A 26,297-nucleotide genomic window follows, 5' to 3' on the forward strand; every position below is an offset into this window, starting at 1 on the left:
TGGCCACACTGTTTCTTATACAGGCCAGGATGCCGTTGGCCTTCTTGGCCACCTGGGCACACTGTGGGCTCATGTTGAGCCGAGCATCGACCAACAGCCCCAGGTCCCTTTCCTCTTCACAGTCATCCAGCCATTCTGTCCCAAGCCTGTAACACTGCATGTACCCCCAGCAGAGAACAACTACATCCCCCAGAGGATTGCTTGCTGCTCTGTCACCCTTTCTGTTCAGAGCAAAAGATAAAAGCCATTCGTAAATCACTTGACCTCCCCTTTCCTTTTTGATCCCAGCTCTGACCTCGGCTTTAGAATAAGGACTTCAGTTTTCAGACACACTTTCTAATTTTATTTTTTTTATTGGTTTTAATTCTAATCATGATAGTAATTATGATACATTGTACTGTAGTGTGTTATCTTGCAATTTGGTATCATCTTTGGTCAATTAATTAAACAAATTAAAACGAATTAAAGAAATTAAAATTAATTAAACCAATTAGAACTAATTTGTTGCCACTGGTTTGGTTTTTGGCCCATCTCTCTACTTGTTTTCCCTTTTTTTCCCTTTTCCCTTCCCTGGGTCCTGGATCTGCAGGTCCCCCCACCCCGCTAGGCGTGGAACCGGGCCGAACCAGGCCAGAAACTGTTGACAAATGCTGCTACTCAGATAACTCAGCAGCGCTTGGCTTAGGTGCAATGTGTTGGATTTAAATGAATTCTACTTCCAGGTTGTCTTCACTTCAATCTCTATAGCTTCCCAAGCCAGGGATGGAATTGCCTGCAAGGTATTAGTTGGTATTAGATCATCAACAATTAAATACTCTACTTTTTGGGGGATCCTGGATTCATTTTCTGTGTCCTCATCGGAATCCCTCTTATATGAGCAGACAGGAGGATCCGGTGCCTTCCCCTTCCCCTTTACTTCTCTCAGCCGAGTCCCAGTCTCCTTTGGAAGACTCCCTGCTTGTTTTTTAGACATCTCTCTGAATTTGCAATGTCCAGGGAGCTGTGGTTTTGTTGCTGAGGCAGAAGCTGTCTGGATGCTTCTGGGGACTCTTGAGATAGTTGTTGGGGCAGAAGCAGTATGGATGCTTCTGGGGAGTTTGGAGTTAGTTGTTGGGGCAGAAGCAGTAGGGATGCTTCTGGGGACTCCGGACTTTGTTGTTGAAACAGAAGCAGTATGGATGCTTCTGGGGACTCCGGACTTTGATGTTGGGGCAGAAGCAGTAGGGATGCTTCTGGGGACTCTTGAGTTAGTTGTTGGGGCAGAAGCAGTAGGGATGCTTCTGGGGACTCCGGAGTTTTTTGTTGGTGAGGCAGAAGCAGTAGGGATGCTTCTGGGGACTCCGGACTTTGTTGTTGAAACAGAAGCAGTCTGGATGCTTCTGGGGACTCCAGACTTTGTTGTTGGGGCAGAAGCAGTAGGGATGCTTCTGGGTACTCCGGACTTTGTTGTTGAAACCGAAGCAGTAGGGGTGCTTCTGGGGACTCCGGACTTTGTTGTTAAATCAGAAGCAGTCTGGATGCTTCTGGGGACTCTGGAGTTACTGGTTGAGGCAGAAACTGAACGGATGCTTCTAGGGAGTTTGGAGCCTTCCCTGCCCAACTCAGGTTTGGGTGACTTCTCAGGCAGCTTCATTGCACGCCCTGTGCTCCATGAGTCTCTTTGAAGGCCATGCTCCATCAAAGCCACATTCCTTCTGCGTTGTCCAGACAGATTATGGCATGAAGGAGAGGGGCCAGCTGGTTTATGAAGCTTTGTGGGTCTGATTTTCGAACCCGCATTGTAATCCACAGAACCCGGCCGGAACTCGTCCCTGGCCATCTGTAGTCTGTGGATCGATTTCTTCAAATTGGAAATCTCCCGAAGAAGCTCATCCTGGAAGGGAACAGAGGGTTTATGCTTGGTCTTGTCTTAGAGAGTGCTTCCCACCCTAAGTACTGTTGCTTTACGCAGAAGAGGGAGAGCACACTGCTTCAGCCTTGCAATGAGGGCAGAAGAGAATGGCTGCCACAGTGCTCTGTTTGTAAGCAAGCGACTTTCCAGGCTGCCTTCACACCAGCACGCTGTGCTAGCTCAGCTCTGAGCTGAGCTGTCCTTTCCTTGCCTCAATGCCTAGACCACCAGCCCGTCCCTCACCTTTTCTGCTTTCCCCATCTCCCTCAGATCCATCAAGTAAAGCCCGTGCCCTCAGTGCCATGCTGCTGACACGTGCCTACCAATACTGGGCTTTGCCTACCTCTTCTCGCCTCTTTGCTTGCTTTTTCTCCAGCTTCAGCCTGGTCAGGTACTGCCTGTACTCGTTGAACTCCTTCAGAGTGCAGACAACCTACAGAAGAGACAATGACAGATGGCTGTAGTGTCAGGCCCCTGCCTGGCAGACTGGAAAGCCCTCCTGACGAGACCCGTGTTGGTCAGCCCAACAGCCAAACTTACGTCGCCATCCTCGGTGACCAAGCCCCGTTTCTTCAGGTTCCGCAGGTTGTTTTTGCGGTTGTGGAACTCCCGCAGATGCGGGTCATGCAGGCTGTTGTACTCTGTGCACAGATTGCGACTGTACGGATCTCTCAAGTCAAACTGAGGAGAAGGCTGGTGGAGCTGGAAGAGATGTGTTGTAGAGTGTGAATGGGGAAGGAGAGAGCAGCAAAGAGACAGAGACACTTCCAAGCTGCTCACACCCACAGGCTGGCCTCTTGCCTCTTTCCCAAACAGTCATGTCTGGGTTTTCCTAAGTCCTCCAAGAGGGAGAGCAGAGGGTTGCGCCCTCCTCCAGGAACGGCCTGGTCTCCACATTTCTAGCTGTGCCAGATGAGTGCCTGGCCCCAGCATCCCAACACATGGCCAGCAGCTGCCTGCTTGCCTGGTGCCAGATAAGGTGAGGGAACTGCTGCTGATAAGCTCATCCGGTGTGAAAATCCCAGTTTTCAGACCCTCTCCTGACTGGTGGGCACTGCTATTGACCAGCCCTTGGTGGTCTCCCTGCTGTGGAGCCAGAAGCATCCCCTCATTCCCGTATGCAGTTGGGGCAAAGGGCCATAGGTCCCACAGTAGAGCCGGTGGCCACAAGGCCTCCTTGGCATGGCGGCAACCCCAGGAAACAAGAGCCCTTTTTGACGCTTCCCTCCTCCTCTCACCTTTTCCCCCAGCTTTCTCCTGGCGAAGAGGAGCTTGGTGCCGGGCTGCACAGGGATTTTAACCCCGAGTGGAAGGTCCAGCAGCCAGCTACATCCTGCTCCAACTTCCTGTCCTCCGGGTCGGAGCTAGAAAGACAAAGACATGCTTGGACACTCAGACACTCCATTCCCCTCTCCAGCCCACCTCCGCTCCCTTTGGCAGCTCCCTCCCCACTTCTGTACCCGATGCTGGGATGTGCAGAGAGGTGCGATTCCCTGCAAGCCTTCTCCAGCACCAGCATGAGGAGAAGTGTCCCTCAGCCTCTGGAGAGCATCTACAGCCCCAGAGCAGCCCTGCATACCCCAGGCTGCTGCACTCAGCCCTCTCTTGATGTAGCAGCGCTCACCTTTCCGCTCTTCCCCGCTCTGCTCAGAAATTCATCTGGATTTCGGAATCCAGCACTGCCACAGCGCTCCATGGCTCCTGGTAGGAACTCTCTGAGAGCTGCAACCTTCCGCTACCACCTCTCGCTCCAGCAGCAGCGAACTGAGGCCACCCCAGCCGGAGTTCCAGCCTGCAGCTTTATGTCACGCTCACCCACTGTTGCATCACAATGACGTGCAATGACACGCGGCAAGCCTGCAGCTGCATGGAGGCCCTTCTGGGTGCACTCATGGTAAGCTGCTCCAGCTGGCCCTGCTTTGAGCCAAAAAGGCTTGCTGAGTCCTGAGGCCTGCTGTAGGCTTCCTTGGTTTCTATCACAGGTGATGCTGCACGTGGAACAAATACCTTCTCGGGTTGTCCCAGAGCTTGTTTTATAAGTAAATGACACTGAAACAATGTGGGAGAGCTGGCCTGTTTTTCTGTCCTAGAATCTTAGAATGGTTTGTGTTGGAAGGGACCCTTAAGATCACCCCGTTCCAACCTGCTATAGACAGGGACACCTCGCTGTAGACCAGGTTGCTCACAACGCATCCAGCCTGGCCTCGAGTGCTTCCAGGGAGAGGAGGGATGCTGAGAAGGTGGAAATAGTGAACGCCTTTTTTGCTTCTGTCTTTAGTGAAAGGGCTCTCCCTCGGGAATCCCATGCCCTGGAGGTTAATGAGAGAGTGTGGGGAATGGGAGATTTCCCTTTAGTCAGGGAAGAGGTGGTCCGTGAGTGCCTAGGAAATATTAAGGTCCATAAATCCTTGGGACCTGATGGGGTGCATCCACAGGTGCTGAGAGAGCTTCTGGAGGTCGTTGCTGAGCCGCTCTCTGTAATCTATCAGAGGTCTTGGAGAACTGGGGAGGTGCCTGAAGTCTGGAGGACGGCCAGTGTCACTCCTGTCTTCAAAAAGGGCAAGAAGGAAGACCCGGGTAATTATAGGCCAATCAGCCTCATCTCTGTCCCAGGGAAGGTGATGGAACAGCTTGTGCTGGATGCCATCTCCAGACAACTGGGAGAAAAGGAGGTTATCAGGAGTACTCAGCATGGGTTCACCAAGGGGAGGTTGTTCTCGACCAACCCGGTGGCCTTTTATGAAGATGTCACTAGCTGGGTGGACGGGGGGAGAGCGGTAGATGTAGTCTACCTTGATTTCTGTAAGGCTTTTGATACTGTCCCCCATGACGTTGTTATAACAAAGCTGAGGAAGTATGGGATAGATGAGCGGAAGGTGAAGTGGGTCGAGAATTGGCTGACTGGCCGAGTGCAGAGGGTTGTCGTTGGTGGTGCGGAATCTGGCTGGAGGCCTGTAACTAGCGGCGTCCCTCAGGGGTCTGTGCTGGGTCCGGTCTTGTTCAACATCTTCATCAGCGACCTTGATGAGGGGATAGTGACCACCCTCAGCAAGTTTGTGATGACACAAAGTTGGGAGGACTGGCTTACACGCCTGAAGGCTGTGCTGCCATTCAGAGGGACCTGGACAGGGTGGAGAGCTGGGCAGTAAGAAACCGGATGAGGTTTAACAAAAGCAAGTGTAGAGTCTTGCACCTAGGGAGAAATAATTGCATGCACCGGTACAGGCTGGGGGAAGAGCTGCTGGACAGGAGCTCTGCTGAGTGGGACCTGGGCGTCCTGGTGGACGACAGATTGACCATGAGCCAGCAGTGTGCCCTTGTAGCCAAAAAGGCCAATGGCATCCTGGGGTGTATTAAAAAGAGCGTGGCCAGCAGGTCGAGGGAGGTGATCCTCCCGCTCTGCTCTGCCCCGGTGAGGCCTCCTCTGGAATCCTGTGTCCAGTTCTGGGCTCCCCAGTACAAAAAAGACAGGGATCTCTTGGAAAGAGTCCAGCGGAGGGCCACAAAGATGGTGAAGGGCCTGGAGCATTTCCCCTATGATGAGAGACTAAGCGAACTGGGTCTGTTTAGCCTTGAGAAAAGAAGGCTGAGTGGGGATTTGATCCAGGTTTATAAATACCTGAGGTGTGGGTGCCATAGTGGCGAGGCTGGTCTCTTTTCAGTAATGCGTGGGACAGGACTAGGGGTAATAGGATGAAACTTCAGCATAGGATGTTCCGCAGGAATGTGCTCAAGAACTTCTTTACGGTGAGGGTGACGTAGCACTGGAACAGGCTGCCCAGGGAGGTGGTGGAGTCTCCTTCTGCGGAGATATTCAAGATCCGACTGGACGCCGAGCTGTGCGACGTGGTGTAGGGAGCCTGCTTTGGCAGGAGGGTTGGACTCGATGATCTCTAGAGGTCCCTTCCAACCCCTGCAATTCTGTGATTCTGTGAGGCATCCACAGCCTCACTGGGAAACCTGTTCCAGTGTTTCACCACCCTCACAGTAAAGTTCTTCATGGTATGTATTCTAAATCTCCCCTCTTCCAGTTTAAAACCATTTTCCTTCATCCTGTCACTACATGCATTTATAAAATGTCCCTCCCCAGCTTTCCTATGGACTCCCTTCAGATACTGGGAGGTTGCTATAAGGTCCCCCTGGAGCCTTCTCTTCTCCAGGCTGAAGAGCCCCAGCTCTCTCAGCCTGTCCTTCTAGAGGAGGTGCTCCAGCCCTCTGATCATCTCCATTTCCCTCATCTGGACCTGCTCCAACAGCTCAGTGTCCTTGTGTTGGGGTCCCCAGAACTGGACACAGTACTCCATGTGGGGTCTTACAAGAGCAGCGCGGAGGGGCAGAATCACCTCCTCGACCCGCTGGTCACGCTTCTCTTGATGAAACCTGGGATATACTTGGCCTTTCAGGCTACAAGCGTACACTGCCACCTCGTGCTGAATCATCTGAGACCCCCAAATCCTTCTCCTCGGTGCTGCTCTCAAGCCATTCTCCACCCAACCTTTATCTGTGCTTGAGATTTCCCCAACTCAGGGCACTTGTCCTTGTTGAACTTCATGAAGTTGACATGGGCCACCAAGTTTGTCACGTCTGACTTGCCCATGGTGAAACCATTTTGATTACCACCAATCACCTTGTCTTTATTTTTCCGTGTGGTGCAGTAGGGCCTTCAGTTGGATCTACCCCGCGATCTTACCAAGCACAGAGGTGAGACTGACTGGCCTGTAGTTCCCTGGATCTTCTTTTTTCCCGTTCTGGAATAGGGGGGTTATGTTTCCCCTTTTCTGATCAGTGGGAACTTCACCAGACTGCCATGACCTTTCAAATACGATGCACAGCAGCTTGGCAAGTTCATCCACCAGTTCCCTCAGAAGCTGCGGATGGATCCCTTGGACTTGTGCAGCTTCAGATTCTTTCGATGGTCTAGAACCTCATCTTCACTTACAGAACTTACAGATCCACCTTCTCCAAGTTTTACTGTTGCTTTCTGCAGTTTGGGCTCTGTGCCTAGAGCACTTGCCAGTGAGGCCTGAAGCAAAGAAGTCATTGAGCACCTCAGCTCTCTCTGTATTCCTCATGAGCAGGCCTCTAGTTGCCTTCCAGAGAGGGCCCACATCCTCGCTTACCTTCTTTTTAATCACTGATATACCTGTTCCCCTTTCTGTCCCCAGCTAGATTTAGTTCTGCCTGAGTTTTAGCTTTCCTAACCTGATCTTTGAGGTTCCCATACTGCTTGGAAGAGGAAGTTATCATCAGCACATTCCAGAAACCTCTTTGATTTCTGGTGCGATGCTGTGTTGTCCCTCCCACAGATATCAGGGTGGTTGAAGTCCCCTATGAGGACCAAGTTTTCTGAATGTGAATCTCCTCCTGTCTATTTACAGAGGACCTCATCCTCAGTGTCCTTCTTGTAGTGAGGAGCCCAAAACTGAACACAGTACTTGAGATGCGGCTTCACCAGAGCTGAGTACAGAGGGATGATCACCTCTCTGCTCCTGCTGGCCACACTGTTTCTTATACAGGCCAGGATGCCGTTGGCCTTCTTGGCCACCTGGGCACACTGTGGGCTCATGTTGAGCCGAGCATCGACCAACAGCCCCAGGTCCCTTTCCTCTTCACAGTCATCCAGCCATTCTGTCCCAAGCCTGTAACACTGCATGTACCCCCAGCAGAGAACAACTACATCCCCCAGAGGATTGCTTGCTGCTCTGTCACCCTTTCTGTTCAGAGCAAAAGATAAAAGCCATTCGTAAATCACTTGACCTCCCCTTTCCTTTTTGATCCCAGCTCTGACCTCGGCTTTAGAATAAGGACTTCAGTTTTCAGACACACTTTCTAATTTTATTTTTTTTATTGGTTTTAATTCTAATCATGATAGTAATTATGATACATTGTACTGTAGTGTGTTATCTTGCAATTTGGTATCATCTTTGGTCAATTAATTAAACAAATTAAAACGAATTAAAGAAATTAAAATTAATTAAACCAATTAGAACTAATTTGTTGCCACTGGTTTGGTTTTTGGCCCATCTCTCTACTTGTTTTCCCTTTTTTTCCCTTTTCCCTTCCCTGGGTCCTGGATCTGCAGGTCCCCCCACCCCGCTAGGCGTGGAACCGGGCCGAACCAGGCCAGAAACTGTTGACAAATGCTGCTACTCAGATAACTCAGCAGCGCTTGGCTTAGGTGCAATGTGTTGGATTTAAATGAATTCTACTTCCAGGTTGTCTTCACTTCAATCTCTATAGCTTCCCAAGCCAGGGATGGAATTGCCTGCAAGGTATTAGTTGGTATTAGATCATCAACAATTAAATACTCTACTTTTTGGGGGATCCTGGATTCATTTTCTGTGTCCTCATCGGAATCCCTCTTATATGAGCAGACAGGAGGATCCGGTGCCTTCCCCTTCCCCTTTACTTCTCTCAGCCGAGTCCCAGTCTCCTTTGGAAGACTCCCTGCTTGTTTTTTAGACATCTCTCTGAATTTGCAATGTCCAGGGAGCTGTGGTTTTGTTGCTGAGGCAGAAGCTGTCTGGATGCTTCTGGGGACTCTTGAGATAGTTGTTGGGGCAGAAGCAGTATGGATGCTTCTGGGGAGTTTGGAGTTAGTTGTTGGGGCAGAAGCAGTAGGGATGCTTCTGGGGACTCCGGACTTTGTTGTTGAAACAGAAGCAGTATGGATGCTTCTGGGGACTCCGGACTTTGTTGTTGGGGCAGAAGCAGTAGGGATGCTTCTGGGGACTCTTGAGTTAGTTGTTGGGGCAGAAGCAGTAGGGATGCTTCTGGGGACTCCGGAGTTTTTTGTTGGTGAGGCAGAAGCAGTAGGGATGCTTCTGGGGACTCCGGACTTTGTTGTTGAAACAGAAGCAGTCTGGATGCTTCTGGGGACTCCAGACTTTGTTGTTGGGGCAGAAGCAGTAGGGATGCTTCTGGGTACTCCGGACTTTGTTGTTGAAACCGAAGCAGTAGGGGTGCTTCTGGGGACTCCGGAGTTTTTTGTTGGTGAGGCAGAAGCAGTCTGGATGCTTCTGGTGACTCCAGAGTTTGTTGTTGATGCAGAAGCAGTACGGATGCTTCTGGGGACTCCGGACTTTGTTGTTAAATCAGAAGCAGTCTGGATGCTTCTGGGGACTCTGGAGTTACTGGTTGAGGCAGAAACTGAACGGATGCTTCTAGGGAGTTTGGAGCCTTCCCTGCCCAACTCAGGTTTGGGTGACTTCTCAGGCAGCTTCATTGCACGCCCTGTGCTCCATGAGTCTCTTTGAAGGCCATGCTCCATCAAAGCCACATTCCTTCTGCGTTGTCCAGACAGATTATGGCATGAAGGAGAGGGGCCAGCTGGTTTATGAAGCTTTGTGGGTCTGATTTTCGAACCCGCACTGTAATCCACAGAACCCGGCCGGAACTCGTCCCTGGCCATCTGTAGTCTGTGGATCGATTTCTTCAAATTGGAAATCTCCCGAAGAAGCTCATCCTGGAAGGGAACAGAGGGTTTATGCTTGGTCTTGTCTTAGAGAGTGCTTCCCACCCTAAGTACTGTTGCTTTACGCAGAAGAGGGAGAGCACACTGCTTCAGCCTTGCAATGAGGGCAGAAGAGAACGGCTGCCACAGTGCTCTGTTTGTAAGCAAGCGACTTTCCAGGCTGCCTTCACACCAGCACGCTGTGCTAGCTCAGCTCTGAGCTGAGCTGTCCTTTCCTTGCCTCAATGCCTAGACCACCAGCCCGTCCCTCACCTTTTCTGCTTTCCCCATCTCCCTCAGATCCATCAAGTAAAGCCCGTGCCCTCAGTGCCATGCTGCTGACACGTGCCTACCAATACTGGGCTTTGCCTACCTCTTCTCGCCTCTTTGCTTGCTTTTTCTCCAGCTTCAGCCTGGTCAGGTACTGCCTGTACTCGTTGAACTCCTTCAGAGTGCAGACAACCTACAGAAGAGACAATGACAGATGGCTGTAGTGTCAGGCCCCTGCCTGGCAGACTGGAAAGCCCTCCTGACGAGACCCGTGTTGGTCAGCCCAACAGCCAAACTTACGTCGCCATCCTCGGTGACCAAGCCCCGTTTCTTCAGGTTCCGCAGGTTGTTTTTGCGGTTGTGGAACTCCCGCAGATGCGGGTCATGCAGGCTGTTGTACTCTGTGCACAGATTGCGACTGTACGGATCTCTCAGGTCAAACTGAGGAGAAGGCTGGTGGAGCTGGAAGAGATGTGTTGTAGAGTGTGAATGGGGAAGGAGAGAGCAGCAAAGAGACAGAGACACTTCCAAGCTGCTCACACCCACAGGCTGGCCTCTTGCCTCTTTCCCAAACAGTCATGTCTGGGTTTTCCTAAGTCCTCCAAGAGGGAGAGCAGAGGGTTGCGCCCTCCTCCAGGAACGGCCTGGTCTCCACATTTCTAGCTGTGCCAGATGAGTGCCTGGCCCCAGCATCCCAACACATGGCCAGCAGCTGCCTGCTTGCCTGGTGCCAGATAAGGTGAGGGAACTGCTGCTGATAAGCTCATCCGGTGTGAAAATCCCAGTTTTCAGACCCTCTCCTGACTGGTGGGCACTGCTATTGACCAGCCCTTGGTGGTCTCCCTGCTGTGGAGCCAGAAGCATCCCCTCATTCCCGTATGCAGTTGGGGCAAAGGGCCATAGGTCCCACAGTAGAGCCGGTGGCCACAAGGCCTCCTTGGCATGGCGGCAACCCCAGGAAACAAGAGCCCTTTTTGACGCTTCCCTCCTCCTCTCACCTTTTCCCCCAGCTTTCTCCTGGCGAAGAGGAGCTTGGTGCCGGGCTGCACAGGGATTTTAACCCCGAGTGGAAGGTCCAGCAGCCAGCTACATCCTGCTCCAACTTCCTGTCCTCCGGGTCGGAGCTAGAAAGACAAAGACATGCTTGGACACTCAGACACTCCATTCCCCTCTCCAGCCCACCTCCGCTCCCTTTGGCAGCTCCCTCCCCACTTCTGTACCCGATGCTGGGATGTGCAGAGAGGTGCGATTCCCTGCAAGCCTTCTCCAGCACCAGCATGAGGAGAAGTGTCCCTCAGCCTCTGGAGAGCATCTACAGCCCCAGAGCAGCCCTGCATACCCCAGGCTGCTGCACTCAGCCCTCTCTTGATGTAGCAGCGCTCACCTTTCCGCTCTTCCCCGCTCTGCTCAGAAATTCATCTGGATTTCGGAATCCAGCACTGCCACAGCGCTCCATGGCTCCTGGTAGGAACTCTCTGAGAGCTGCAACCTTCCGCTACCACCTCTCGCTCCAGCAGCAGCGAACTGAGGCCACCCCAGCCGGAGTTCCAGCCTGCAGCTTTATGTCACGCTCACCCACTGTTGCATCACAATGACGTGCAATGACACGCGGCAAGCCTGCAGCTGCATGGAGGCCCTTCTGGGTGCACTCATGGTAAGCTGCTCCAGCTGGCCCTGCGTTGAGCCAAAAAGGCTTGCTGAGTCCTGAGGCCTGCTGTAGGCTTCCTTGGTTTCTATCACAGGTGATGCTGCACGTGGAACAAATACCTTCTCGGGTTGTCCCAGAGCTTGTTTTATAAGTAAATGACACTGAAACAATGTGGGAGAGCTGGCCTGTTTTTCTGTCCTAGAATCTTAGAATGGTTTGTGTTGGAAGGGACCCTTAAGATCACCCCGTTCCAACCTGCTATAGACAGGGACACCTCGCTGTAGACCAGGTTGCTCACAACGCATCCAGCCTGGCCTCGAGTGCTTCCAGGGAGAAGAGGGATGCTGAGAAGGTGGAAATAGTGAACGCCTTTTTTGCTTCTGTCTTTAGTGAAAGGGCTCTCCCTCGGGAATCCCAGGCCCTGGAGGTTAATGAGAGAGTGTGGGGAATGGGAGATTTCCCTTTAGTCAGGGAAGAGGTGGTCCGTGAGTGCCTAGGAAATATTAAGGTCCATAAATCCTTGGGACCTGATGGGGTGCATCCACAGGTGCTGAGAGAGCTTCTGGAGGTCGTTGCTGAGCCGCTCTCTGTAATCTATCAGAGGTCTTGGAGAACTGGGGAGGTGCCTGAAGTCTGGAGGACGGCCAGTGTCACTCCTGTCTTCAAAAAGGGCAAGAAGGAAGACCCGGGTAATTATAGGCCAATCAGCCTCATCTCTGTCCCAGGGAAGGTGATGGAACAGCTTGTGCTGGATGCCATCTCCAGACAACTGGGAGAAAAGGAGGTTATCAGGAGTACTCAGCATGGGTTCACCAAGGGGAGGTTGTTCTCGACCAACCCGGTGGCCTTTTATGAAGATGTCACTAGCTGGGTGGACGGGGGGAGAGCGGTAGATGTAGTCTACCTTGATTTCTGTAAGGCTTTTGATACTGTCCCCCATGACGTTGTTATAACAAAGCTGAGGAAGTATGGGATAGATGAGCGGAAGGTGAAGTGGGTCGAGAATTGGCTGACTGGCCGAGTGCAGAGGGTTGTCGTTGGTGGTGCGGAATCTGGCTGGAGGCCTGTAACTAGCGGCGTCCCTCAGGGGTCTGTGCTGGGTCCGGTCTTGTTCAACATCTTCATCAGCGACCTTGATGAGGGGATAGTGACCACCCTCAGCAAGTTTGTGATGACACAAAGTTGGGAGGACTGGCTTACACGCCTGAAGGCTGTGCTGCCATTCAGAGGGACCTGGACAGGGTGGAGAGCTGGGCAGTAAGAAACCGGATGAGGTTTAACAAAAGCAAGTGTAGAGTCTTGCACCTAGGGAGAAATAATTGCATGCACCGGTACAGGCTGGGGGAAGAGCTGCTGGACAGGAGCTCTGCTGAGTGGGACCTGGGCGTCCTGGTGGACGACAGATTGACCATGAGCCAGCAGTGTGCCCTTGTAGCCAAAAAGGCCAATGGCATCCTGGGGTGTATTAAAAAGAGCGTGGCCAGCAGGTCGAGGGAGGTGATCCTCCCGCTCTGCTCTGCCCCGGTGAGGCCTCCTCTGGAATCCTGTGTCCAGTTCTGGGCTCCCCAGTACAAAAAAGACAGGGATCTCTTGGAAAGAGTCCAGCGGAGGGCCACAAAGATGGTGAAGGGCCTGGAGCATTTCCCCTATGATGAGAGACTAAGCGAACTGGGTCTGTTTAGCCTTGAGAAAAGAAGGCTGAGTGGGGATTTGATCCAGGTTTATAAATACCTGAGGTGTGGGTGCCATAGTGGCGAGGCTGGTCTCTTTTCAATAATGCGTGGGACAGGACTAGGGGTAATAGGATGAAACTTCAGCATAGGATGTTCCGCAGGAATGTGCTCAAGAACTTCTTTACGGTGAGGGTGACGTAGCACTGGAACAGGCTGCCCAGGGAGGTGGTGGAGTCTCCTTCTGCGGAGATATTCAAGATCCGACTGGACGCCGAGCTGTGCGACGTGGTGTAGGGAGCCTGCTTTGGCAGGAGGGTTGGACTCGATGATCTCTAGAGGTCCCTTCCAACCCCTGCAATTCTGTGATTCTGTGAGGCATCCACAGCCTCACTGGGAAACCTGTTCCAGTGTTTCACCACCCTCACAGTAAAGTTCTTCATGGTATGTATTCTAAATCTCCCCTCTTCCAGTTTAAAACCATTTTCCTTCATCCTGTCACTACATGCATTTATAAAATGTCCCTCCCCAGCTTTCCTATGGACTCCCTTCAGATACTGGGATGTTGCTATAAGGTCCCCCTGGAGCCTTCTCTTCTCCAGGCTGAAGAGCCCCAGCTCTCTCAGCCTGTCCTTCTAGAGGAGGTGCTCCAGCCCTCTGATCATCTCCATTTCCCTCATCTGGACCTGCTCCAACAGCTCAGTGTCCTTGTGTTGGGGTCCCCAGAACTGGACACAGTACTCCATGTGGGGTCTTACAAGAGCAGCGCGGAGGGGCAGAATCACCTCCTCGACCCGCTGGTCACGCTTCTCTTGATGAAACCTGGGATATACTTGGACTTTCAGGCTACAAGCGTACACTGCCACCTCGTGCTGAATCATCTGAGACCCCCAAATCCTTCTCCTCGGTGCTGCTCTCAAGCCATTCTCCACCCAACCTTTATCTGTGCTTGAGATTTCCCCAACTCAGGGCACTTGTCCTTGTTGAACTTCATGAAGTTGACATGGGCCACCAAGTTTGTCACGTCTGACTTGCCCATGGTGAAACCATTTTGATTACCACCAATCACCTTGTCTTTATTTTTCCGTGTGGTGCAGTAGGGCCTTCAGTTGGATCTACCCCGCGATCTTACCAAGCACAGAGGTGAGACTGACTGGCCTGTAGTTCCCTGGATCTTCTTTTTTCCCGATCCGGAATAGGGGGGTTATGTTTCCCCTTTTCTGATCAGTGGGAACTTCACCAGACTGCCATGACCTTTCAAATACGATGCACAGCAGCTTGGCAAGTTCATCCACCAGTTCCCTCAGAAGCTGCGGATGGATCCCTTGGACTTGTGCAGCTTCAGATTCTTTTGATGGTCTAGAACCTCATCTTCACTTACAGCACTTACAGATCCACCTTCTCCAAGTTTTACTGTTGCTTTCTGCAGTTTGGGCTCTGTGCCTAGAGCACTTGCCAGTGAGGCCTGAAGCAAAGAAGTCATTGAGCACCTCAGCTCTCTCTGTATTCCTCATGAGCAGGCCTCTAGTTGCCTTCCAGAGAGGGCCCACATCCTCGCTTACCTTCTTTTTAATCACTGATATACCTGTTCCCCTTTCTGTCCCCAGCTAGATTTAGTTCTGCCTGAGTTTTAGCTTTCCTAACCTGATCTTTGAGGTTCCCATACTGCTTGGAAGAGGAAGTTATCATCAGCACATTCCAGAAACCTCTTTGATTTCTGGTGCGATGCTGTGTTGTCCCTCCCACAGATATCAGGGTGGTTGAAGTCCCCTATGAGGACCAAGTTTTCTGAATGTGAATCTCCTCCTGTCTATTTACAGAGGACCTCATCCTCAGTGTCCTTCTTGTAGTGAGGAGCCCAAAACTGAACACAGTACTTGAGATGCGGCTTCACCAGAGCTGAGTACAGAGGGATGATCACCTCTCTGCTCCTGCTGGCCACACTGTTTCTTATACAGGCCAGGATGCCGTTGGCCTTCTTGGCCACCTGGGCACACTGTGGGCTCATGCTGAGCCGAGCATCGACCAACACCCCCAGGTCCCTTTCCTCTTCACAGTCATCCAGCCATTCTGTCCCAAGCCTGTAACACTGCATGTACCCCCAGCAGAGAACAACTACATCCCCCAGAGGATTGCTTGCTGCTCTGTCACCCTTTCTGTTCAGAGCAAAAGATAAAAGCCATTCGTAAATCACTTGACCTCCCCTTTCCTTTTTGATCCCAGCTCTGACCTCGGCTTTAGAATAAGGACTTCAGTTTTCAGACACACTTTCTAATTTTATTTTTTTTATTGGTTTTAATTCTAATCATGATAGTAATTATGATACATTGTACTGTAGTGTGTTATCTTGCAATTTGGTATCATCTTTGGTCAATTAATTAAACAAATTAAAACGAATTAAAGAAATTAAAATTAATTAAACCAATTAGAACTAATTTGTTGCCACTGGTTTGGTTTTTGGCCCATCTCTCTACTTGTTTTCCCTTTTTTTCCCTTTTCCCTTCCCTGGGTCCTGGATCTGCAGGTCCCCCCACCCCGCTAGGCGTGGAACCGGGCCGAACCAGGCCAGAAACTGTTGACAAATGCTGCTACTCAGATAACTCAGCAGCGCTTGGCTTAGGTGCAATGTGTTGGATTTAAATGAATTCTACTTCCAGGTTGTCTTCACTTCAATCTCTATAGCTTCCCAAGCCAGGGATGGAATTGCCTGCAAGGTATTAGTTGGTATTAGATCATCAACAATTAAATACTCTACTTTTTGGGGGATCCTGGATTCATTTTCTGTGTCCTCATCGGAATCCCTCTTATATGAGCAGACAGGAGGATCCGGTGCCTTCCCCTTCCCCTTTACTTCTCTCAGCCGAGTCCCAGTCTCCTTTGGAAGACTCCCTGCTTGTTTTTTAGACATCTCTCTGAATTTGCAATGTCCAGGGAGCTGTGGTTTTGTTGCTGAGGCAGAAGCTGTCTGGATGCTTCTGGGGACTCTTGAGATAGTTGTTGGGGCAGAAGCAGTATGGATGCTTCTGGGGAGTTTGGAGTTAGTTGTTGGGGCAGAAGCAGTAGGGATGCTTCTGGGGACTCCGGACTTTGTTGTTGAAACAGAAGTAGTAGGGATGCTTCTGGGGACTCCGGACTTTGTTGTTGGGGCAAAAGCAGTAGGGATGCTTCTGGGGACTCCGGACTTTGTTGTTGAAACCGAAGCAGTAGGGGTGCTTCTGGGGACTCCGGAGTTTTTTGTTGGTGAGGCAGAAGCAGTCTGGATGCTTCTGGTGACTCCAGAGTTTGTTGTTGATGCAGAAGCAGTACGGATGCTTCTGGGGACTCCGGACTTTGTTGTTAAAGCAGAAGCAGTCTGGATGCTTCTGGGGACTCTGGAGTTACTGGTTGAGGCAGAAACTGAACGGATGCTTCTAGGGAGTTTGGAGCCTTCCCTGCCCAACTCAGGTTTGGGTGACTTCTCAGGCAGCTTCATTGCACGCCCTGTGCTCCATGAGTCTCTTTGAAGGCCATGCTCCATCAAAGCCACATTCCTTCTGCGTTGTCCAGACAGATTATGGCATGAAGGAGAGGGGCCAGCTGGTTTATGAAGCTTTGTGGGTCTGATTTTCGAACCCGCATTGTAATCCACAGAACCCGGCCGGAACTCGTCCCTGGCCATCTGTAGTCTGTGGATCGATTTCTTCAAATTGGAAATCTCCCGAAGAAGCTCATCCTGGAAGGGAACAGAGGGTTTATGCTTGGTCTTGTCTTAGAGAGTGCTTCCCACCCTAAGTACTGTTGCTTTACGCAGAAGAGGGAGAGCACACTGCTTCAGCCTTGCAATGAGGGCAGAAGAGAACGGCTGCCACAGTGCTCTGTTTGTAAGCAAGCGACTTTCCAGGCTGCCTTCACACCAGCACGCTGTGCTAGCTCAGCTCTGAGCTGAGCTGTCCTTTCCTTGCCTCAATGCCTAGACCACCAGCCCGTCCCTCACCTTTTCTGCTTTCCCCATCTCCCTCAGATCCATCAAGTAAAGCCCGTGCCCTCAGTGCCATGCTGCTGACACGTGCCTACCAATACTGGGCTTTGCCTACCTCTTCTCGCCTCTTTGCTTGCTTTTTCTCCAGCTTCAGCCTGGTCAGGTACTGCCTGTACTCGTTGAACTCCTTCAGAGTGCAGACAACCTACAGAAGAGACAATGACAGATGGCTGTAGTGTCAGGCCCCTGCCTGGCAGACTGGAAAGCCCTCCTGACGAGACCCGTGTTGGTCAGCCCAACAGCCAAACTTACGTCGCCATCCTCGGTGACCAAGCCCCGTTTCTTCAGGTTCCGCAGGTTGTTTTTGCGGTTGTGGAACTCCCGCAGATGCGGGTCATGCAGGCTGTTGTACTCTGTGCACAGATTGCGACTGTACGGATCTCTCAGGTCAAACTGAGGAGAAGGCTGGTGGAGCTGGAAGAGATGTGTTGTAGAGTGTGAATGGGGAAGGAGAGAGCAGCAAAGAGACAGAGACACTTCCAAGCTGCTCACACCCACAGGCTGGCCTCTTGCCTCTTTCCCAAACAGTCATGTCTGGGTTTTCCTAAGTCCTCCAAGAGGGAGAGCAGAGGGTTGCGCCCTCCTCCAGGAACGGCCTGGTCTCCACATTTCTAGCTGTGCCAGATGAGTGCCTGGCCCCAGCATCCCAACACATGGCCAGCAGCTGCCTGCTTGCCTGGTGCCAGATAAGGTGAGGGAACTGCTGCTGATAAGCTCATCCGGTGTGAAAATCCCAGTTTTCAGACCCTCTCCTGACTGGTGGGCACTGCTATTGACCAGCCCTTGGTGGTTTCCCTGCTGTGGAGCCAGAAGCATCCCCTCATTCCCGTATGCAGTTGGGGCAAAGGGCCATAGGTCCCACAGTAGAGCCGGTGGCCACAAGGCCTCCTTGGCATGGCGGCAACCCCAGGAAACAAGAGCCCTTTTTGACGCTTCCCTCCTCCTCTCACCTTTTCCCCCAGCTTTCTCCTGGCGAAGAGGAGCTTGGTGCCGGGCTGCACAGGGATTTTAACCCCGAGTGGAAGGTCCAGCAGCCAGCTACATCCTGCTCCAACTTCCTGTCCTCCGGGTCGGAGCTAGAAAGACAAAGACATGCTTGGACACTCAGACACTCCATTCCCCTCTCCAGCCCACCTCCGCTCCCTTTGGCAGCTCCCTCCCCACTTCTGTACCCGATGCTGGGATGTGCAGAGAGGTGCGATTCCCTGCAAGCCTTCTCCAGCACCAGCATGAGGAGAAGTGTCCCTCAGCCTCTGGAGAGCATCTACAGCCCCAGAGCAGCCCTGCATACCCCAGGCTGCTGCACTCAGCCCTCTCTTGATGTAGCAGCGCTCACCTTTCCGCTCTTCCCCGCTCTGCTCAGAAATTCATCTGGATTTCGGAATCCAGCACTGCCACAGCGCTCCATGGCTCCTGGTAGGAACTCTCTGAGAGCTGCAACCTTCCGCTACCACCTCTCGCTCCAGCAGCAGCGAACTGAGGCCACCCCAGCCGGAGTTCCAGCCTGCAGCTTTATGTCACGCTCACCCACTGTTGCATCACAATGACGTGCAATGACACGCGGCAAGCCTGCAGCTGCATGGAGGCCCTTCTGGGTGCACTCATGGTAAGCTGCTCCAGCTGGCCCTGCGTTGAGCCAAAAAGGCTTGCTGAGTCCTGAGGCCTGCTGTAGGCTTCCTTGGTTTCTATCACAGGTGATGCTGCACGTGGAACAAATACCTTCTCGGGTTGTCCCAGAGCTTGTTTTATAAGTAAATGACACTGAAACAATGTGGGAGAGCTGGCCTGTTTTTCTGTCCTAGAATCTTAGAATGGTTTGTGTTGGAAGGGACCCTTAAGATCACCCCGTTCCAACCTGCTATAGACAGGGACACCTCGCTGTAGACCAGGTTGCTCACAACGCATCCAGCCTGGCCTCGAGTGCTTCCAGGGAGAAGAGGGATGCTGAGAAGGTGGAAATGGTGAACGCCTTTTTTGCTTCTGTCTTTAGTGAAAGGGCTCTCCCTCGGGAATCCCAGGCCCTGGAGGTTAATGAGAGAGTGTGGGGAATGGGAGATTTCCCTTTAGTCAGGGAAGAGGTGGTCCGTGAGTGCCTAGGAAACATTAAGGTCCATAAATCCTTGGGACCTGATGGGGTGCATCCACAGGTGCTGAGAGAGCTTCTGGAGGTCGTTGCTGAGCCGCTCTCTGTAATCTATCAGAGGTCTTGGAGAACTGGGGAGGTGCCTGAAGTCTGGAGGACGGCCAGTGTCACTCCTGTCTTCAAAAAGGGCAAGAAGGAAGACCTGGGTAATTATAGGCCAATCAGCCTCATCTCTGTCCCAGGGAAGGTGATGGAACAGCTTGTGCTGGATGCCATCTCCAGACAACTGGGAGAAAAGGAGGTTATCAGGAGTACTCAGCATGGGTTCACCAAGGGGAGGTTGTTTTCGACCAACCCGGTGGCCTTTTATGAAGATGTCACTAGCTGGGTGGACGGGGGGAGAGCGGTAGATGTAGTCTACCTTGATTTCTGTAAGGCTTTTGATACTGTCCCCCATGACGTTGTTATAACAAAGCTGAGGAAGTATGGGATAGATGAGCGGAAGGTGAAGTGGGTCGAGAATTGGCTGACTGGCCGAGTGCAGAGGGTTGTCGTTGGTGGTGCGGAATCTGGCTGGAGGCCTGTAACTAGCGGCGTCCCCCAGGGGTCTGTGCTGGGTCCGGTCTTGTTCAACATCTTCATCAGCGACCTTGATGAGGGGATAGTGACCACCCTCAGCAAGTTTGTGATGACACAAAGTTGGGAGGACTGGCTTACACGCCTGAAGGCTGTGCTGCCATTCAGAGGGACCTGGACAGGGTGGAGAGCTGGGCAGTAAGAAACCGGATGAGGTTTAACAAAAGCAAGTGTAGAGTCTTGCACCTAGGGAGAAATAATTGCATGCACCGGTACAGGCTGGGGGAAGAGCTGCTGGACAGGAGCTCTGCTGAGTGGGACCTGGGCGTCCTGGTGGACGACAGATTGACCATGAGCCAGCAGTGTGCCCTTGTAGCCAAAAAGGCCAATGGCATCCTGGGGTGTATTAAAAAGAGCGTGGCCAGCAGGTCGAGGGAGGTGATCCTCCCCCTCTGCTCTGCCCCGGTGAGGCCTCCTCTGGAATCCTGTGTCCAGTTCTGGGCTCCCCAGTACAAAAAAGACAGGGATCTCTTGGAAAGAGTCCAGCGGAGGGCCACAAAGATGGTGAAGGGCCTGGAGCATTTCCCCTATGATGAGAGACTAAGCGAACTGGGTCTGTTTAGCCTTGAGAAAAGAAGGCTGAGTGGGGATTTGATCCAGGTTTATAAATACCTGAGGTGTGGGTGCCATAGTGGCGAGGCTGGTCTCTTTTCAGTAATGCGTGGGACAGGACTAGGGGTAATAGGATGAAACTTCAGCATAGGATGTTCCGCAGGAATGTGCTCAAGAACTTCTTTACGGTGAGGGTGACGTAGCACTGGAACAGGCTGCCCAGGGAGGTGGTGGAATCTCCTTCTCTGGAGATATTCAAGATCCGACTGGACGCCGAGCTGTGCGACGTGGTGTAGGGAGCCTGCTTTGGCAGGAGGGTTGGACTCGATGATCTCTAGAGGTCCCTTCCAACCCCTGCAATTCTGTGATTCTGTGAGGCATCCACAGCCTCACTGGGAAACCTGTTCCAGAGTTTCACCACCCTCACAGTAAAGTTCTTCATGGTATGTATTCTAAATCTCCCCTCTTCCAGTTTAAAACCATTTTCCTTCATCCTGTCACTACATGCATTTATAAAATGTCCCTCCCCAGCTTTCCTATGGACTCCCTTCAGATACTGGGATGTTGCTATAAGGTCCCCCTGGAGCCTTCTCTTCTCCAGGCTGAAGAGCCCCAGCTCTCTCAGCCTGTCCTTCTAGAGGAGGTGCTCCAGCCCTCTGATCATCTCCATTTCCTTCATCTGGACCTGCTCCAACAGCTCAGTGTCCTTGTGTTGGGGTCCCCAGAACTGGACACAGTACTCCATGTGGGGTCTTACAAGAGCAGCGCGGAGGGGCAGAATCACCTCCTCGACCCGCTGGTCACGCTTCTCTTGATGAAACCTGGGATATACTTGGCCTTTCAGGCTACAAGCGTACACTGCCACCTCGTGCTGAATCATCTGAGACCCCCAAATCCTTCTCCTCGGTGCTGCTCTCAAGCCATTCTCCACCCAACCTTTATCTGTGCTTGAGATTTCCCCAACTCAGGGCACTTGTCCTTGTTGAACTTCATGAAGTTGACATGGGCCACCAAGTTTGTCAAGTCTGACTTGCCCATGGTGAAACCATTTTGATTACCACCAATCACCTTGTCTTTATTTTTCCGTGTGGTGCAGTAGGGCCTTCAGTTGGATCTACCCCGCGATCTTACCAAGCACAGAGGTGAGACTGACTGGCCTGTAGTTCCCTGGATCTTCTTTTTTCCCGATCCGGAATAGGGGGGTTATGTTTCCCCTTTTCTGATCAGTGGGAACTTCACCAGACTGCCATGACCTTTCAAATACGATGCACAGCAGCTTGGCAAGTTCATCCACCAGTTCCCTCAGAAGCTGCGGATGGATCCCTTGGACTTGTGCAGCTTCAGATTCTTTTGATGGTCTAGAACCTCATCTTCACTTACAGCACTTACAGATCCACCTTCTCCAAGTTTTACTGTTGCTTTCTGCAGTTTGGGCTCTGTGCCTAGAGCACTTGCCAGTGAGGCCTGAAGCAAAGAAGTCATTGAGCACCTCAGCTCTCTCTGTATTCCTCATGAGCAGGCCTCTAGTTGCCTTCCAGAGAGGGCCCACATCCTCGCTTACCTTCTTTTTAATCACTGATATACCTGTTCCCCTTTCTGTCCCCAGCTAGATTTAGTTCTGCCTGAGTTTTAGCTTTCCTAACCTGATCTTTGAGGTTCCCATACTGCTTGGAAGAGGAAGTTATCATCAGCACATTCCAGAAACCTCTTTGATTTCTGGTGCGATGCTGTGTTGTCCCTCCCACAGATATCAGGGTGGTTGAAGTCCCCTATGAGGACCAAGTTTTCTGAATGTGAATCTCCTCCTGTCTATTTACAGAGGACCTCATCCTCAGTGTCCTTCTTGTAGTGAGGAGCCCAAAACTGAACACAGTACTTGAGATGCGGCTTCACCAGAGCTGAGTACAGAGGGATGATCACCTCTCTGCTCCTGCTGGCCACACTGTTTCTTATACAGGCCAGGATGCCGTTGGCCTTCTTGGCCACCTGGGCACACTGTGGGCTCATGCTGAGCCGAGCATCGACCAACACCCCCAGGTCCCTTTCCTCTTCACAGTCATCCAGCCATTCTGTCCCAAGCCTGTAACACTGCATGTACCCCCAGCAGAGAACAACTACATCCCCCAGAGGATTGCTTGCTGCTCTGTCACCCTTTCTGTTCAGAGCAAAAGATAAAAGCCATTCGTAAATCACTTGACCTCCCCTTTCCTTTTTGATCCCAGCTCTGACCTCGGCTTTAGAATAAGGACTTCAGTTTTCAGACACACTTTCTAATTTTATTTTTTTTATTGGTTTTAATTCTAATCATGATAGTAATTATGATACATTGTACTGTAGTGTGTTATCTTGCAATTTGGTATCATCTTTGGTCAATTAATTAAACAAATTAAAACGAATTAAAGAAATTAAAATTAATTAAACCAATTAGAACTAATTTGTTGCCACTGGTTTGGTTTTTGGCCCATCTCTCTACTTGTTTTCCCTTTTTTTCCCTTTTCCCTTCCCTGGGTCCTGGATCTGCAGGTCCCCCCACCCCGCTAGGCGTGGAACCGGGCCGAACCAGGCCAGAAACTGTTGACAAATGCTGCTACTCAGATAACTCAGCAGCGCTTGGCTTAGGTGCAATGTGTTGGATTTAAATGAATTCTACTTCCAGGTTGTCTTCACTTCAATCTCTATAGCTTCCCAAGCCAGGGATGGAATTGCCTGCAAGGTATTAGTTGGTATTAGATCATCAACAATTAAATACTCTACTTTTTGGGGGATCCTGGATTCATTTTCTGTGTCCTCATCGGAATCCCTCTTATATGAGCAGACAGGAGGATCCGGTGCCTTCCCCTTCCCCTTTACTTCTCTCAGCCGAGTCCCAGTCTCCTTTGGAAGACTCCCTGCTTGTTTTTTAGACATCTCTCTGAATTTGCAATGTCCAGGGAGCTGTGGTTTTGTTGCTGAGGCAGAAGCTGTCTGGATGCTTCTGGGGACTCTTGAGATAGTTGTTGGGGCAGAAGCAGTATGGATGCTTCTGGGGAGTTTGGAGTTAGTGTTTGGGGCAGAAGCAGTAGGGATGCTTCTGGGGACTCCGGACTTTGTTGTTGAAACAGAAGTAGTAGGGATGCTTCTGGGGACTCCGGACTTTGTTGTTGGGGCAAAAGCAGTAGGGATGCTTCTGGGGACTCCGGAGTTTTTTGTTGGTGAGGCAGAAGCAGTAGGGATGCTTCTGGGGACTCCGGACTTTGTTGTTGAAACAGAAGCAGTCTGGATGCTTCTGGGGACTCTAGACTTTGTTGCTGGGGCAGAAGCAGTAGGGATGCTTCTGGGTACTCCGGACTTTGTTGTTGAAACCGAAGCAGTAGGGGTGCTTCTGGGGACTCCGGACTTTGTTGTTGGTGAGGCAGAAGCAGTCTGGATGCTTCTGTTGACTCCAGAGTTTGTTGTTGATGCAGAAGCAGTACGGATGCTTCTGGGGACTCCGGACTTTGTTGTTAAAGCAGAAGCAGTCTGGATGCTTCTGGGGACTCTGGAGTTACTGGTTGAGGCAGAAACTGAACGGATGCTTCTAGGGAGTTTGGAGCCTTCCCTGCCCAACTCAGGTTTGGGTGACTTCTCAGGCAGCTTCATTGCACGCCCTGTGCTCCATGAGTCTCTTTGAAGGCCATGCTCCATCAAAGCCACATTCCTTCTGCGTTGTCCAGACAGATTATGGCATGAAGGAGAGCAGCCAGCTGGTTTATGAAGCATTGTGGGTCTGATTTTCGATCCCTCAATGTAATCCACGGGACCGGGCTGGAACTTGTCCCTGGCCATCTGTAGTCTGTGGATCGATTTCTTCAAATTGGAAATCTCCCGAAGAAGCTCATCCTGGAAGGGAACAGAGGGTTTATGCTTGGTCTTGTCTTAGAGAGTGCTTCCCACCCTAAGTACTGTTGCTTTACGCAGAAGAGGGAGAGCACACTGCTTCAGCCTTGCAATGAGGGCAGAAGAGAACGGCTGCCACAGTGCTCTGTTTGTAAGCAAGCGTCCTCGTGCTGAATCATCTGAGATCCCCAAATCCTTCTCCTCGGTTCTGCTCTCAAGCCATTCTCCACCCAACCTTTATCTGTGCTTGAGATTTCCCCAACTCAGGGCACTTGTCGTTGTTGAACTTCATGAAGTTGACATGGGCCACCAAGTTTGTCACGTCTGACTTGCCCATGGTGAAACCTTTTTGATTACCACCAATCTCCTTGTCTTTATTTTTCCGTGTGGTGCAGTAGGGCCTTCAGTTGGATCTACCCCGCGATCTTACCAAGCACAGAGGTGAGACTGACTGGCCTGTAGTTCCCTGGATCTTCTTTTTTCCCGTTTTCCTGCTCTGTCAGCGCCTGATAATAACAGCGGCACCGCTCCGGCAGCTGGGCCCAAGCGGAGCAGAACTCCGTCCGCGTACAGCTTTGGGTGTAGACGGGCGGGCCGAGGGGCGTCATGGATCTGCAGGCGGAGCTTGGTGGGTTCTGCTTCTCCTTAGACGGACGAATCAGACACGAGCCCCGCAATGGCGTCTTTCAGTCGGTGAATGTGCTGAGGCGGTGCTGGGCACGGGAGAGAGTAAAGGAGGTTTTGTTTTGGGTACTGCGTGCACACAGGTGCAAGCTGGAATGATGGGACCAGCAAAACTGGTACAGATCAGCTGCATGAGTGATCGTACCCATAGTGCTCCCAGATCCTTGTTCAGCTGATTCTCTTCTATTCCACAGCTCAAAAGCAGTGATACAATGTGGAACAGGAAGGGAGAGCTGACCTGCTTTTCTGCCTGCCTATCTGCTGCTGTTCTGGAGGCCGATGTAGCTGAGCAGGTGCTGGTGATCCCAGGGGCATGAGATGTGAACAGCTGCTTGGAGGGCACCTGGGGAAGAAGTCAAGACAAAGTTATTGTGGGCCTTCAGAGCTGCTTTATATTGCCAATCCACGTGGCTCTGCTCGGCTTTAATGCACACCGTATATGAAAACCAGAGCTGTCAGTGCTTACCATTAGGAGCACTTGGCTCCTCTGAACATCTCCTCTTGCCAAGGTCTCCTCCACATGCTTCCATTCATGGCTTCTAGTGGTCCACAAGTGTGTCCAGCATCTACAAGCCTTCAGAAAATCAGACCATGGGCCTGATGAAGCTCACTGTTCTGTGTGTCTGACCTGCACATCACACAGGCTGTCCTGAGTTCCACCTGAACTGGGCTGTACCCACAGTGAGAACATTCAGCTGTAACTTTCCTATTTACCTGGTGGAAGATCCTTCATTCTTTGTTTCAATAAGTAACTTTATCCCTTATTTAAAACAAAAGTCTTTATTTGTAATGTAAGAACGTTCATCCTCTGCTTTTAGTATCAGATCCTTCTGTGCTTCTAGTAAGAGATTTCTCTCTTTTATTTGGACACTGTGGGATTAGCCAGCACCAACCTTCTCTTGGCAAAGCTTATCTGATCAAACCCGTGCAGTTATTCTTTACTCTGACTTTATCTCACGAGAAAATCCTTCCTCTGGTGCATCTCTGAGCACCTCCTCCAGTTTAGGAGAATCCTTCTTCAGTTGCAGGTGTAACTGGGCACTGTACCCATGGCTGGCACACTGCTGTGGGTTCACACCAAGTGCTGATGACCCACATGCCTTGTGTGTCCCTGCTTCCAGCACAGCTGTGTCATCATTGTGGTTGCAGACTTCGGACAGGAATGACTTCACACTCATCTCTGTTACAGGGCACACCATTTGCTCACAGTCAAGTTGCTTTATAACAATAATAACACCTCTCCGTCACCTTCCCAGAATCTTTTTACCACCTGAAGCTTATCTGTGAGTGTTTCATACTTTCTCCTGTGTCACTGGTACAAATATCAAATAGCACAGAGCCAGCATACCTGTCCTTGTAGGATCTCATTACAACACCCATCTGAGTGTCTTCTTCCAACTCACAGGTGATGTATGCATCTTCGTCACCTGGACATTTTTCTACCAAATTATATGCTATGCTGAACTCACAATACTGTATTTTCTTAACTGAACTTAATCTTATGATAGCAAGGAGGGTATTTGTTTCCCTGGTGTTG

At 51.3% G+C, this 26,297-nt stretch overlaps 5 protein-coding genes across 5 annotated transcripts; all 5 read right to left on the reverse strand.

Moving 5' to 3' along the window:
* Positions 1-323: 323 nt before the first annotated feature.
* On the reverse strand, positions 324-2,228 carry LOC146757713 (uncharacterized). Its single transcript, XM_085519428.1, has one exon. The coding sequence runs from the start codon at positions 1,817-1,819 to the stop codon at positions 713-715; it is 1,107 nt and encodes a 368-aa protein (XP_085375554.1). The 5' UTR covers positions 1,820-2,228; the 3' UTR covers positions 324-712.
* On the reverse strand, positions 2,211-3,760 carry LOC146757714 (fibrous sheath-interacting protein 2-like). The gene is made up of 3 exons (XM_085520584.1): positions 3,707-3,760; positions 2,432-2,692; positions 2,211-2,324 (listed from the first exon to the last, which is right to left on the reverse strand). The coding sequence occupies exons 1-3, from the start codon at positions 3,758-3,760 to the stop codon at positions 2,211-2,213; spliced, it is 429 nt and encodes a 142-aa protein (XP_085376710.1).
* A 4,336-nt stretch (positions 3,761-8,096) lies between these two features.
* LOC146757715 (uncharacterized) lies at positions 8,097-9,302 on the reverse strand. Its single transcript, XM_085520609.1, has one exon. The coding sequence runs from the start codon at positions 9,300-9,302 to the stop codon at positions 8,097-8,099; it is 1,206 nt and encodes a 401-aa protein (XP_085376735.1).
* A 385-nt stretch (positions 9,303-9,687) lies between these two features.
* LOC146757716 (fibrous sheath-interacting protein 2-like) lies at positions 9,688-11,243 on the reverse strand. Its single transcript, XM_085520585.1, has 4 exons — positions 11,190-11,243; positions 10,613-10,738; positions 9,915-10,076; positions 9,688-9,807 (listed from the first exon to the last, which is right to left on the reverse strand). The coding sequence occupies exons 1-4, from the start codon at positions 11,241-11,243 to the stop codon at positions 9,694-9,696; spliced, it is 456 nt and encodes a 151-aa protein (XP_085376711.1). The 3' UTR covers positions 9,688-9,693.
* A 2,879-nt stretch (positions 11,244-14,122) lies between these two features.
* LOC146757717 (uncharacterized) lies at positions 14,123-17,988 on the reverse strand. Its single transcript, XM_085520611.1, has 3 exons — positions 17,901-17,988; positions 17,203-17,364; positions 14,123-17,095 (listed from the first exon to the last, which is right to left on the reverse strand). The coding sequence occupies exon 3, from the start codon at positions 16,588-16,590 to the stop codon at positions 15,580-15,582; it is 1,011 nt and encodes a 336-aa protein (XP_085376737.1). The 5' UTR covers positions 16,591-17,095; positions 17,203-17,364; positions 17,901-17,988; the 3' UTR covers positions 14,123-15,579.
* Between the last annotated feature and the right edge of the window lie 8,309 nt (positions 17,989-26,297).

This window comes from Coturnix japonica, chromosome 19 (assembly GCF_054131305.1).
Source record: "Coturnix japonica strain WE chromosome 19, WE-NBRP24, whole genome shotgun sequence".
In the NCBI taxonomy this organism is placed as follows: Eukaryota; Metazoa; Chordata; class Aves; order Galliformes; family Phasianidae; genus Coturnix; species Coturnix japonica.

Bases quoted from the DNA above. Each gene is read 5' to 3' on its own strand.
- LOC146757715 (XM_085520609.1), bottom strand. From the start codon at position 9,302: ATGGCCAGGGACGAGTTCCGGCCGGGTTCTGTGGATTACAGTGCGGGT.
- LOC146757713 (XM_085519428.1), bottom strand. From the start codon at position 1,819: ATGGCCAGGGACGAGTTCCGGCCGGGTTCTGTGGATTACAATGCGGGT.
- LOC146757714 (XM_085520584.1), bottom strand. From the start codon at position 3,760: ATGCAGCTGCAGGCTTGCCGCGTGTCATTGCACGTCATTGTGATGCAA. The intron at 2,693-3,706 runs GTGAGCGTGACA...TTTGGGAAAGAG, and splicing joins TCATTGTGATGCAACAGTGG to GCAAGAGGCCAGCCTGTGGG. The intron at 2,325-2,431 runs GTAAGTTTGGCT...TCTCTTCTGTAG, and splicing joins TGGTCACCGAGGATGGCGAC to GTTGTCTGCACTCTGAAGGA.
- LOC146757717 (XM_085520611.1), bottom strand. From the start codon at position 16,590: ATGGCCAGGGACGAGTTCCGGCCGGGTTCTGTGGATTACAATGCGGGT.
- LOC146757716 (XM_085520585.1), bottom strand. From the start codon at position 11,243: ATGCAGCTGCAGGCTTGCCGCGTGTCATTGCACGTCATTGTGATGCAA. The intron at 10,077-10,612 runs GTGAGAGGAGGA...CATCTCTTCCAG, and splicing joins GGAGAAAGCTGGGGGAAAAG to CTCCACCAGCCTTCTCCTCA. The intron at 9,808-9,914 runs GTAAGTTTGGCT...TCTCTTCTGTAG, and splicing joins TGGTCACCGAGGATGGCGAC to GTTGTCTGCACTCTGAAGGA.